The 12,940-nt window shown below is 40.3% G+C and overlaps 1 protein-coding gene across 6 annotated transcripts in view; it reads right to left on the reverse strand.

Annotated features, from left to right (window-relative positions):
- LATS1 (large tumor suppressor kinase 1) overlaps positions 1–12,940 on the reverse strand; it is a 57,814-nt gene that overhangs the window by 7,753 nt on the left and 37,121 nt on the right. For 5 of the 6 annotated variants that reach the window (XM_028847199.2, XM_002808396.4, XM_077999509.1 and 2 more), the window contains 3 exons: positions 10,840–11,422; positions 7,853–8,035; positions 7,549–7,655 (listed from right to left, as the gene is read on the reverse strand). In XM_028847199.2, the coding sequence (XP_028703032.1) occupies positions 7,549–7,655; positions 7,853–8,035; positions 10,840–11,422 (873 nt within the window). Of the gene's footprint in view, positions 1–2,996; positions 3,164–7,548; positions 7,656–7,852; positions 8,036–10,839; positions 11,423–12,940 lie in introns of those variants that run through there. The other variant, XM_077999508.1, reaches the window with a different exon arrangement.

A 12,940-nucleotide genomic window follows, 5' to 3' on the forward strand; every position in this document is an offset into this window, starting at 1 on the left:
CCTGGGCGACAGAGTGAGACTCCATCTCATAAATATATAAATAAATAAAATGATAATAAAGCATAGGGTCCCAATAAGATGGGTTGAATCTCTGTTGCTTGTTTTCTCTCTGTGTCCTTTTGCCACCTTGTCCTGGATTCAGGTGCAGTTATGAGATATTGGGTAAGTGAAACCTCACTTTCTGGTCAGAGAACTAAAATAGGGAGCCCCAGGGAACAAGAAGGTACTGGGGACATCACAGAGAGGGAGGAGATTGGGCAAGTGACCCCATTAAGTTGCTTATGAACTGCTGGGCTCCCCCTCCAAACTGTACCTATGTGAATCTAATCCTAAGGAGCGTAACAAAGACTTTGAGAACTGAACTAAGGAAAAGACCATAGCCTACAAAGAGATCTGCCTAGAAAGGAAAAAAGGCTTTGAAACCGACATTGAAATAAAAAAAGCCTGGTTGGAACCTGTGGCCTGAACCCAACCAGGTTTAATGCTTGTCAAAACAAGGTCAAAATTATCCATAAGATCCAGAGTCTCGGCTGGGCCCTGTGGCTCACGCCTGTAATCCCAGCACTTTGGGAGGCCAAGGTAGGCAGATCACCTGAGGTCAGGAGTTCGAGACCAGCCTGGCCAACATAGTGAAACCCCGTCTCTACTAAAAATACAAAAATTAGTCAGGCGTGGTAGCACGTGCCTATAGTCCTAGCTACCTGGGAGGCTGAGGCAGGACAATCGCTTGAACTTAGGTGGTGTAGTGAGCCAAGATCACACCACTGCACTCACTCCAGCCTGGGTGACAGAGCAAGACTCTGTCTCAAAAAAAAAAAAAAAAAAAATCCAGAGTCTCATAATGTGTTATTTAAAATGTCCAGGATACAATCCAAAATTACTTAGTATAAACAAAAAAACAAAAAAAACCAAAAAACCCGGAAAATTTCAACTAACATAGAAAAAGTCAGTCAGTATTGATATGACATAGATGCTAGAATTTTCTGACAAAGACTTGAAAGTAACCATTATAAAAATGTTCCAGGTCAGGCGCGGTGGCTCACGCCTGTAATCCCAGCACTCTGGGAGGCTGAGGCAGGCAGATCACGAGGTCAGGAGATCGAGACCATCCTGGCTAACACGGTGAAACCCTGTCTCTACTAAAAATAAAAAATTAACCAGGTGTGGTGTCTCTACTAAATATAAAAAAAATTAGCCGGGTGTGGTGGCGGGCGCCTGTAGTCCCAGCTACTCAGGAGGCTGAGGCAGGAGAATGGTGTGAACCTGGGAGGCGGAGGTTGCAGTGAGCCGAGATCGCACTACTGCACTCCAGCCTGGGCGACAGAGTGAGACTCCGTCTCAAAAAAAAAAAAAAAAAAAAAAAAAAAAAAGCTCCAAATAAGGATCAACACTCATGAAATGAAAGATAGGTCTCAAGCAAAGAAATTGAAGATATAAAGTATCAAAAAGAAATTTTATAATGGAAAAATAACCAAAATAAAAAACTCAATGGATAGTCTCAATAGCAGAGTGAAGATGTCAGAGGAAAAAAATCAGTGAACTTGAAGATAGGTTGATACTGGCCGTGCACAGTGGTGTCACTCCTGTAATCCCAGCTCTTTGGGAGGCTGAGGCAGGTGGATTACTTGAGGCCAGAAGTTGGAGACCAGCCTAGCCAACATGGTGAGAACCCTGTCTTACTAAAAATACAGAAAATTAGCTGGATGTGGTGGTGCGCCTATAGTCCCAGGGACTCGGGAGGCTGAAGTGGAAGGATCGCTTGAACAAGGAGCTTGAGATGGAGCTTGCAGTGAGCTGAGATCATGCCACTGCACTCCAGCCTGGGCAACAAAACAAGACTGTGTCTCAAAAAAAAGAGAGAGGTTGATACTAATTACGCAATTCAATCAACTGCTCATTCTGAAAAGCAGAAAACACAAAACCTTAAAATGTAAGTAGAATTTCAGGAATCTGTGGGACCACACCAAAAGGTCTAACATTCCTGTGATTAACATCACAAAAGAAAATGTGTGGTACAGATAAATATTTGAAGACATGATGGCTGAACACACCCCAAATTTGATCAAAGTCATAAACCTACAGATTTGAGATGCTTGGTGAATACCAAACAGAATAAACCCTGAGAAATCCATGCCCAGACATATCATAATTATAATACAGAAAAAAAATTATTGAAAGTAGCTACAGAAACATAATGCATTATTTGAGGGATCTGAATAATTGCAGATGTCTCATCAAATTATGAATGACAGAAGGAAGTAGACATTTTAAAGTGCTATAAGAACTAAAACCCAGAATTTTGTATCAAGTGATAATATATATATTTTTTGAGATGGTGTCTTGCTCTATCACCCAGGCTAGAGTGCAGTGGTATGATCTTGTCTCCCTGCAACCTCTGCCTCCTGGGTTCAAGCAATTCTCCTGCCTCAGCTTCCCAAGTAGCTGGGATTACAGGTGTACGCCACCAGCCCAGCTAATTTTTGTATTTTAGTAGAGACGGGGTTTCAACATGTTGGCCAGTTTGGTCTCAAACTCCTGACCTCAGGTGATCCACCCGCCTCGGCCTCCCAAAGTGCTGGGATTACAGGCATAAGCCACTGTGCCCAGCCTCAAGTGATAATATTCTAAGGAAGACAAAATAAAGACATTCTCATATGAAGAGAAATTAAGACTGTTATCAACACACTTGCTCTCAAGTATCTGCTTAAGGAAGTTGTTCAGATGGAAGAGATATGATATAGAAGGAATCTTGAAACAGCAGGAAAGCAGGAAGAGCAAGGAAAACGCTAAATATCCAGGTAAACATAAATGACTATTCGTCTCATCTTTTTTTTTTAATTATTATTTTTTTTAGAGACAGGGTCTCATTCTGTTGCTCAGGCTGCAAGGTAGCAGTATGATTATAGCTCACGGTAGCCTCAAACTCCTGGGCTCAAGTGATCCTCCTGTGTCTGGAGTAGCTGGGACCACAGGCACGTGCCACCATCCACCATGCACAGCTATTTTTTTTTTTTTTTTGGTAGAGACACGGTCTATGATTTGTTACTCACGATGGTCTTGAACTCCTGGCTTCAAGCAATCCTCTTGCGTCAGCCTCCCAAAGTGCTGGGATTGCAGGCATGAGCCACTGCATTCAGCCTCTCACCTTGAGTTCTTTAAAGAACTTGATGGTTGAAAGCAAAATTGTTACATTGTTGGATGAGGCAGGTTGTGAGACAGGGTCACACTTTGTTGCTCAGGCTGGTGTGCCCAGGCTGGTGTGCTTATTAGCTCTTACTGCAGCCTCGACCTCCTGGACTTAAGGGATCCTCCCACTTACCGGTGCCCCTGCCCCAAGTAGCTGGGCCTGTAGGCATGTACTACTACACACCAGCATGCTAGGTTAATTAAAAAATTTTTTTGTAGAGACAGGGTCTTACTATGTTGCCTAGACTGATCTCAAACTCCTGTGTTCCAGTGATCTTCCTGCTGTGGCCTTCCAAAGCACTGGGATTACAGGTGTGAGCCACCACATCTGGCTGGATGAGGTTGTATGTATGTATGTATGTATGTATGCATTTATTGAGGTAGAGTCCCCCTCTGTCACCCAGGCTGGAGTACAGTGGCACCATCTCGGCTCACTTCAAGCTCCACCTCCCGGGTTCACACCATTCTCCTGCCTCAGCCTCACGAGTAGCTGGGACTACAGGTGCCCGCCACCACACCTGGCTAATTTTTTTTATTTTTAGTAGAGATGGGGTTTCACCGTGTTAGTCAGGATGGTCTCGATCTCCTGACCTCATGACCCACCTGCCTTGGCCTCCCAAAGTGCTAGGATTACAGGGTGAACCACCGTGCTGGCTGGATGAGGTTTTAAGCATATGTAGATGTAATGTATAAAATAACTACAAGCCAGGTGTAGGCTCATGCTTGTAATCCCAACATTTTGGGAGGCCGACGTGGGAGGATTACTTGAGCCCAGAAGTTCAAGACCAGCCTGGGCAACATAGTGACTAGTCTTGATTACAAAATAATAATAAAATTAGCCAAGGGTGGTGGCATGTGCCTGTAATCCAGGCTACTTGGGAGGATGACACAGGAGAATCTTGAACCCAGGAGGCAGAGGTTGCAGTGAGCTGAAATCACAACCCTGCACTCCAGCGTGGGCATCAGAGCAAGACCTTGTCTCAAAAAAAAAAAAAAAAAAAAAAAAAAAAAGAAGAAGAAGAAAAATAAAATAACTACAATATAAATAATAGTGAATAAAGGGACCTATATAGCATATGGTTCTACATTGAACTTGAAGTGGTAAAGTATAAATTCTAGGTAGATAGTGAAAACTTAGGCTGGGCGCAGTGGCTCACGCCTGTAATCCCAACACTTTGGGAGGCTGAGGTGGGTGGATTGCTTGAGGCAGGAGTTTGAGACCAGCCTGGCCAACATAGTGAAACCCTGTCTCTACTAAAAATACAAAAATTAGCCAAGTGTGGTAGAAGGCACCTGTAATCCCAGCTACTCAGGAGGCTGAGGCAGGAGAATCACTTGAACCTGGGAGACAGAGGTTGCAGTGAGATGAGGTTGCACCACTATGCTCCAGCCTAGGCAACAGAGTGAAACTGCATCTCAAAAAAAAAAAAAAAAAAAGAAAGAAAGAAAACAATATATATTTTGTAGTCACTAGAGCAATCACAAACAAAACTATACAAAGAGATAATAGTAAAAAACCACAGTAGAAAGAGATAGCACAGAAAATAGCAGAGTAGGAAGCATCAGGGGTCTACCCATCCCTAAAATCAATCATTAAACTGGAAAAAGACTATCAGAATACTATTTTGGAACTTTGGAACCTTACAGCAGCCAGGAGAGTGCTTCATGAAGGGAGAGGCTGCTAAAATTTGGTTCAGACAGCAGCGTGTGTGAGCCCACTACCATCTACCATTCCTCAGTCCTGTGGCAGTCAGGAAAACTACAGCTTGCCTTCCTGGAGCAGCTGGTTAGTGCCAAGGTGGGCAGTAAGAACTCTGCCCTCCAAATATTTGAGGCTGTCCATCTTGGTTGGTGTTAGTGATTCCCTGAGGGAACAGCACAGATGCCTTTCTTTCACCTGCTCTGGCAGATTTAAAGAGACAGAGATCCATTCTTTTTTTGACCCAGACATTTAAAGAAATATGTCAGATCACTGGCTTGGGTTACTTTTTGCCTTACTGTTGAGTTTTGAGGGTTCTTTATATATGATAGATTAAAAAAACCTTTCTTAGCTGTGTGATTTGTAAATATTTTCTCCCAGCCTGTAGCTTGTCTTTTCTCTTGATTGTTATCTGTGGTAGAGGGAAAGTTCTTAGTTTTGATGAACTTTTTTCTTTTATGGGTCATGATTCTGGGGTCATTTCTACGAACTCTTTACCTAACCCAAGCCCACAAAGATTTTCTCCTATGTTTTCTTCTAAAAGTATTATACCTTTAAGTTTTATCTATATATGTGACTCAATTTGAGTTAATCTTTATAAAGGTGTGAGGCTCAGTTTTTTTTTTTTTTTTTTTTTTTGAGACAGAGTCTTGCTCTGTCGTCCCAGGCTGGAGTGCAGTGGCACGATCTTGGCTCAATGCAAGCTCTGCCTCCTGGGTTCAAGTGATTCTCCTGCCTCAGGCTCCCAAGGACCCAGGATTACAGGCATGCACCAACCACACTTGGCTAATTTTTGTAGTTTTAGTAGAGACGGGGTTTCACCACGTTGACTAGGCTGGTCTCAAACCCCTAACCTCAGGTTATCCATCCGCCTCGGCCTCCCAAAGTGCTAGGATTATAGGCGTGAGCCACTGCACCTGACCTGATGTTCATTTTTTTTGTATATGGCTGACCAGTTTTCTCAATACCATTTGTTGGTGATCTGTCTGCTGCGACCTTGCAAAGTGCTGGGATTACAGGTGTGAGCCACTGCACCCATTCCAGCACTTTGGGAGGCTGAGGTGGGTGGATTACTTGAGCCCAGGAGTTTGAGACCAGCCTGGGCAACATGGCAAAACCCTATATCTACAAAAAAAAAAAAAATACAAAAAATTTAAAAAAAAGAACCTGTGGTCCCATCTACCAGGAGGCTAAGATAGGTTGCTTGAGCCAGGACAGAGGTTGCATGAGACAACATCATGCCACTGCATTCCACCCTTGGTGAAATGTTTTGATCCTATCTCAAAATAAAGTGCTGGGATTACAGACATGAGCCATCATGTCTGGCCCTCAAAGAATAATTAAGAATGATCAGGAGGCGGAGTGCAGTGGCTCATTGGGAGGCCGAGGCGGGTGGATCATGAGTTCAGGAGATTGAGACCATCCTGGCCAACATGGTGAAACCCCGTCTCTACTAAAAATACAAAAACTAGCTGGGTGTGATGGCGCGTGCCTGTAATCCCAGCTACTCGGGAAGCTGAGGCACGAGACTCACTTGAACCCAGGAGGCAGAAGTTGCAGTGAGCTGAGATCACGCCACTGCACTCTAGCCTGATGATAGAGCAAGACTCTGTATAAAAAAAAAAAAAGAGAGAGAGAGAGAGAGAGAACAACCAGGAGTTAATTAGACTTCAGAAAGGAGGAAGGGTTACAGAAGAGAGAGATGGAAGTAGGACATTCCAGACAGAGGGAATGGTATGAACGGAGGGCAAATTCCAACTTTAACCCATGGACAAAGGAATCACCAAAGGGTATTAAATCAGACAGTGTATGGTCAAAATTGTGGGTAGCTTCTCATTTAAGTGCCAGAGGTATTTTCAAATGGGGATATAAACATTTGTTTGTAGTTTGCATAGAAGGAGACAAAGCCAGGAGGCAGTAGGTGACAAGCAGTGAACAAATCTTCAAAATGGACTAAAGGCTTGTTTTGTTTTGTTTTGTTTGAGAAGGAGTTTCGCTCTTTCACCCAGGGTGGAGTGCAATGGTGAGATCTTGGCTCACTGCAACCTCTGCCTTCGGAATTCAAAGGATTCTCCTGCCTCAGCCTCCCAAGTAGCTGGGATTACAGGTGTCCGCCACCACACCCAGCTAATTTTTGTATTTTTAGTAGAGACAGGGTTTTGCCATGTTGGCCAGGCTGATCCCAAACTCCTGACCTCAGGTGATCCACCCGCCTACACCTCCCAAAGTGGTAGGATTACAGGCATGAGTCACCGTGCCTGGCCTAAAGACCTTTTTGAGAATGATATATGAGTATGGTGTATGAGTGAGGGGGGATACAAAATTATGGGGATATGGCATCATGGAGACTGGAGTTCACACATGCAATTTTAGTGAGTTCATATACCCTTACAAGTTCATTCTTTTCCTTTTTTAAATTAAACTTTTTTTTTTTTTTGTAGAGATGGGGTCTCACATCATTGTCAGGCTGATCTTGAACTCCTAGGTGCAAGCAATCCTCCTGCCTCAACCTCCCAAAGCACTGGCATTATGGGTATGAGCCACTGCACCCAGCCCAAGCTCATTCTTTAACTCCAGACTAAAATGCTCTAAGTACTAATAAATAAAGGTCAATGACGTAGCAACTTTGTGAGAATTCTTTTGATATAGATGCCATACCTTACCTTCATTTGTGTTTCTAATGGTGTTTGTGCCAAGAAAGGAGGTTGTCCCACCAACATTTCAAAAAGAATAACACCAACACTCCACCAATCACACAACTGTGTGTATCCTAAAATAAGATACCAAAGTTAGTTATTTAGAAGCACTTTAAAAATGCTCAGAATACAATAAAAATTAACATTAAATCACCAATTTATACTGTAAAATTAATACTTTTATTATAAGCCTGAAAAATAAGGCATATTCTAGTGTTGTTTTGGCTGGCCTAAAGGCCTACTGAGATTTTATATGAAAGAAGTGCTTTACCTGTTCGTAGCAATACTTCAGGTGCAATATAATTGGGAGTCCCAACCAAAGAATGTGCTAAACATCGCTGGTGCTGGCGTGCAGCTCTCCGCTCTAATGGCTTCAATCTGTCTCCACATCGACAGCTTGAGGGATCCCCCCATTCATTACTGAAATCCATGCTATCTTGCCGTGGATGGTCACCTGCACAACAAAAGAATAAATAAATAAAATCAACAAGGACAACAGTAAACCTGAAGTCTATTTAATCTTCTGACATCATGGTTTAGGGTTAACAACATTCTCCCTTGTGACAAACTAAGACACAATGTATGCCAAATCACGGATGGTGTTTATTACCAATTACAGCCTGCTTTCTGAGATGTCAATAGGAATGATTTTACACTTAAAAAAAAAAAAAAGTCTAAGATTTAGCAATTTATTCAATGTTAAATAACAACAATATGAGTCATGGGGAGATTAAGAGTTTGTTATTTAGCCCACTCCCTGGTACTACTCTGGACAAACTTTCAAACAAATTAGATCAGTGTTTCATTCAATAAATGACAGTGATAAGACAAAGCTCTGGTTACATTCTAGTAGGAAAAGAAACAAAACAAACAATTACACATATAAGGAACAGTGACATACCCTACACAGAGAATCAACACAGGGTGATGTGACAAATATGACTGGATAGCTACATAAGACTGAATGGCTAGGAAAGACCAATTGAGAAGATGACATCAGCTAAATTGTAAAAATACAAGAAGGAATCAATCATTTAAAAATCAGGTTTAGGTATTCCACACAGAAATAACAGCAACAGAGAGAAGAACAGTGCAGCTGATAGAGGGGAGAACTGTAAGAAATAGGGCAAGAACTGTAAGAAATGCAGCAGGAACAAATACACATGGGTTTTACAAGCAATAGAAATGGTCTGCCTTTTACTTCAAGTAAAGGGAAAAGATATTGGAGAGTTTGAAGCAAGAAGATAACAATATCTGATTTATGCTTAAAAAAAAGAGTTCTTTTGAGCCATGTGAAGTTTGCAAGGTCTATTTGAAATCCACATGAAGATAGACAGGAAGCAGTTGGATAGAGAAATTACGAATTTTGGAGAAAGGCCATTTCTAGAGAGAGAGATTTGGAAGTCATTAACATATAGATGGCATGAAGTCACCTTGAATATAAGAAATTAATATTTATTATATTTATATAATATAATATTTATCTAGGATGTTTGATTAAAATATGATTTCCCTTTGGGAGGCCGAGGCGGGTGGATCACGAGGGCAAGAGATTGAGACTATCCTGGCCAACATGGTGAAACCCCATCTCTACTAAAAATACAAAAATTAGCTGGGTGTGGTGGCGTGTGTCTGTAATTCCAGCTACTCAGGAGGCTGGGGCAGGAGAATCGCTTGAACCCAGGAGATGGAGGTTGCGGTAAGCCGAGATTGCACCATGGCACTCCAGCCTGGCAACAGATCAAGACTCCGTCTCAAAACAAACAAACAAAAAACCAACAACAAGAACAAAAAGATTTCTATGCCCCAGTGAAGACTTTTGATCAAAAGACGGGAATAGAGCCTAGGAATCATGTTTTTAGGAAGCTTTCCAGGTAATAATTCAGTCAAATCTGGGGAGACACTAAATTCCACTATGTCAAACATTAAAGTAGGTTCAATTGTCTCAGTTCTCTCCATTTTAATGTCAATCTACTTATGCTCACAGAAGCACAGGAGGCCAATAATACTTACCTCAGAGAATTGTTGTAAGCATATTAGAATATATTGTTAAGCACCTAGTACATAGTATTTAACAAATGTTAGATTGACTTACACTTCCATTAGCGCTTGGAGGGATCTTGGTGAGGCAGTGTGGTGTAGTAGAAATAACATGGGCCCTGAAATCAGACAAACCTGCGTTCAAAGCCTAGCCCTTACACTTGATTTCTGTCTGACCTTGGGCAAGTTACTTCATCTAACTAGGCCTCAGTTTCTTCATCCTGCCTCACAGTGACATTGTGAGGATAAAATAGGATCAAGGATCATAAAGTGTTTAGGGTTATATAAGTTGTGTAATAGTCACGTAATGGAATCCTAAATAGCAGTGAAAATAAATGTTACATGTAATAACATGGAGGAACCTCAAACAAGTCAACACAAAGAATATATATAGATTAAATTTAAATAAAGGTTAAAGAGTAGGCAAAATGAAATAATATATTATTTAGAGATATATACATTTGTGATAAAACTATTGATAAAAGTAAAGAACCAATTATAAAGTTCTGAAATAATAATTATCTCTGTGGAGGAGAAAAGGGGAAGTGATTGTTTAGGGGCTTTTAAAGTACTGATAGTCTAGTTCTTTAACTGAATGATGGATATGAGGATTCATTAAAAAATTATTTTTAAAATGTTATTTGGCCAGGCGCAGGGGCTCACACCTGTAATCTCAGCACTTTGGGAGGCTGCGGCAGGTGGATCACCTGAGGTCAGGAGTTTGAGATCAGCCTGGCCAACAAGGTGAAACCCCATCTCTACTAAAAATACAAAAATTAACTGGGCATGGTGGCGGGTGCTTATAATCCCAGCTACTCGGGAGGCTGAGGCAGGAGAATCACTTGAACCCAGGAGGGGGAGGTTGCAGTGAGCTGAGATCACGCCACTGTACTCCAGCCTGTGTGACAGAGCAATACACCATCAAAAAAAAAAAAAAAAAGTTATTTGTCTGACATATTTACAAATAAAATGTAAAAGGTGTGACTCAAAAAATGTTAATGATATTTTTTGATAATGATAGAAATAATCAAGTCTAGCACATTCTTTCATTTTATAAGTCTAAGTGCCTAAAGGATTCACCCAAGTTTATCCAACAAAATTAAGAGCTGACCCACATCTTCTGGCTCTCATCCAGTGATGATATCATCTTATATTTTACTACATCAATAAATTACATTAGTATGAACAAACTAAAATAAATTTGACGAGTTTACTTACCACTCTGATAGTACTTAGAATCGTGTGTCCATCTGAAGCCAGTGCAGAGGCCAAAGTCAGTCAATTTAATATGACCATCACGATCAATCAAAATATTATCAGGTTTAATATCTCTATGAATAAAACCCATTTTATGAACACTTTCAACTGCACAGGTAAGTTCTGCTATGTAGAATCGTGCCAGATTTTCTGGAAAGATGCCCATTCTAATTAATAGGCTCATCATATCACCCCCAGGAATGTAGTCCATTACAAAGTATAAATTGTCCTTATCTTGGAATGAATAATACAGACGAACTACCCATTCATTGTCAGCTTCAGCCAGGATATCTCTCTCAGCTTTAACATGAGCAACTTGATTTCGAAGAAGAACATCTTTCTTTCGGAGAGTTTTTGTTGCATACAAAGCCTTAGTATCTACTTTTCTTGCTAGGCAGACTTCACCAAATGCTCCTATTCCTAGTGTCTTTATCTTCACAAACATAGACTTGTCCATTTTAGCCCTTTTAAGACGGATGTAATTAGATTCTTTTTGGCAAAGCATCTTTCTCATTTGATCCTGGGCATCTTGAGATAATCCAACCTAGGCAAATAAACTAGATGTTAAATAAGAATTATCTTCTTCAATATTGAATATTAAGAAATAGCTTGGAAAAATTTCAGGCATATATTTAAAGGTTAAATACATAATTTTAATAAAGCATGTTAGAAATCTAGAAAACATTTCAAAGGAAATTAATGATCAAAAGTGCAGCCTAAGGGGTAGTTAAAAGGATATTCAAAGTGAATACATATGCAAATTCAGCTGTGGAGCGCAAGAAGAGGGTACCAGATGAGTAAGCTTTCTACTCTTCTCTAATGCACTCCAAAAAAAAAAAAGGTTCTCAATGTGCAACAAACACCTGTTAACATGCATCTTCATTTATCTCTCTGTTACATGCTTCTCTTGGTGGAATGCCTAGGCCTCAAATATTCTTCCTCCTATTTTGTCTTTCATGAAAAAAAAAAATTCTTCCACTCCAGGTTCATTTATTCTAAAAAATTAATGTACCAAAGAACAACAAAACAATGCCTTTTCTAACCCACCAATCCTTTCCCCATTCTCAATAAATACACAATAGTCATTAATAATCTTTCCTTTTCTCTTTTTCAGGGCATTAGAGTAAAGGTGCGACTCACGGCCCACCACTAACACAAATTGCAAAGGGTTTCTCCTACTTCGAAAAGAACCACCTGGTTGTTCACAAGATATCCTTTGGATATTTAGGAATACTTCAAAGAATAGTCAGTGTGACTCATGAACAGATCAAAAAATAGATTAAAAACAAAAACTAACTTCTAAGTATTATAGATATGGAATGCCTGGATTTAGAAGGGAGAAACATTTTTGGCTAATGAATAAAGAATTAATTAAAGGGTTTAAATGAAAAGAAATTCAATTGGAAAAGTGGGGTCTAATTCTAGAAATACAAGACTAAAATAGAGCAACCACATGCTTCTGTTAGGATTCGTATTTGCATGCAAAATCTTTTAAGGGTGGCATGCCAGACTTAGTTCAGAACTGTTTCTCTTAAAATCTTACTTGCCTACACAGTAATGGAGACTACAGAAGTCAGCAAAGCTTCCAACACCATAAAAGTTTAAATCAGCTATTAGTGAAAGTGAAGAGGAAAAAGGAAAAATAAACTAAGAAAATACACATAGACAGACTTTAGTAAGAAATCCTAAGAACTAAAATATGAATAAGTCATAGAAATTATTATGGTATTTCTCATTTAATAAAATATAAAATGGAAACAACAATACTGTAAAATCAGATATGGAAAAATCATTTTAAAAGAATAGTTCTCTCAAGTATATATATAAAGGAGTTTAATCACAAGGTTAAGCCTCTTGGATTGTGAGTGACAGATGTAAGATTAGGAGTCAAATATTTGAACTGTAAGCATATGATAAAAACAATAATAGACGGGTGCAGTGGCTCACGCCTGTAATCCCAGCACTTTGGGAGGCAGACGCGGGTGGGTCATGGGGTCAAGAGGTCAAGACCAGCCTGGCCAACACGGTGAAACCCCGCTTCTACTAAAAATAAAAAATTAGA

This window comes from Macaca mulatta, chromosome 4 (assembly GCF_049350105.2).
Source record: "Macaca mulatta isolate MMU2019108-1 chromosome 4, T2T-MMU8v2.0, whole genome shotgun sequence".
Classification (NCBI taxonomy): Eukaryota; Metazoa; Chordata; class Mammalia; order Primates; family Cercopithecidae; genus Macaca; species Macaca mulatta.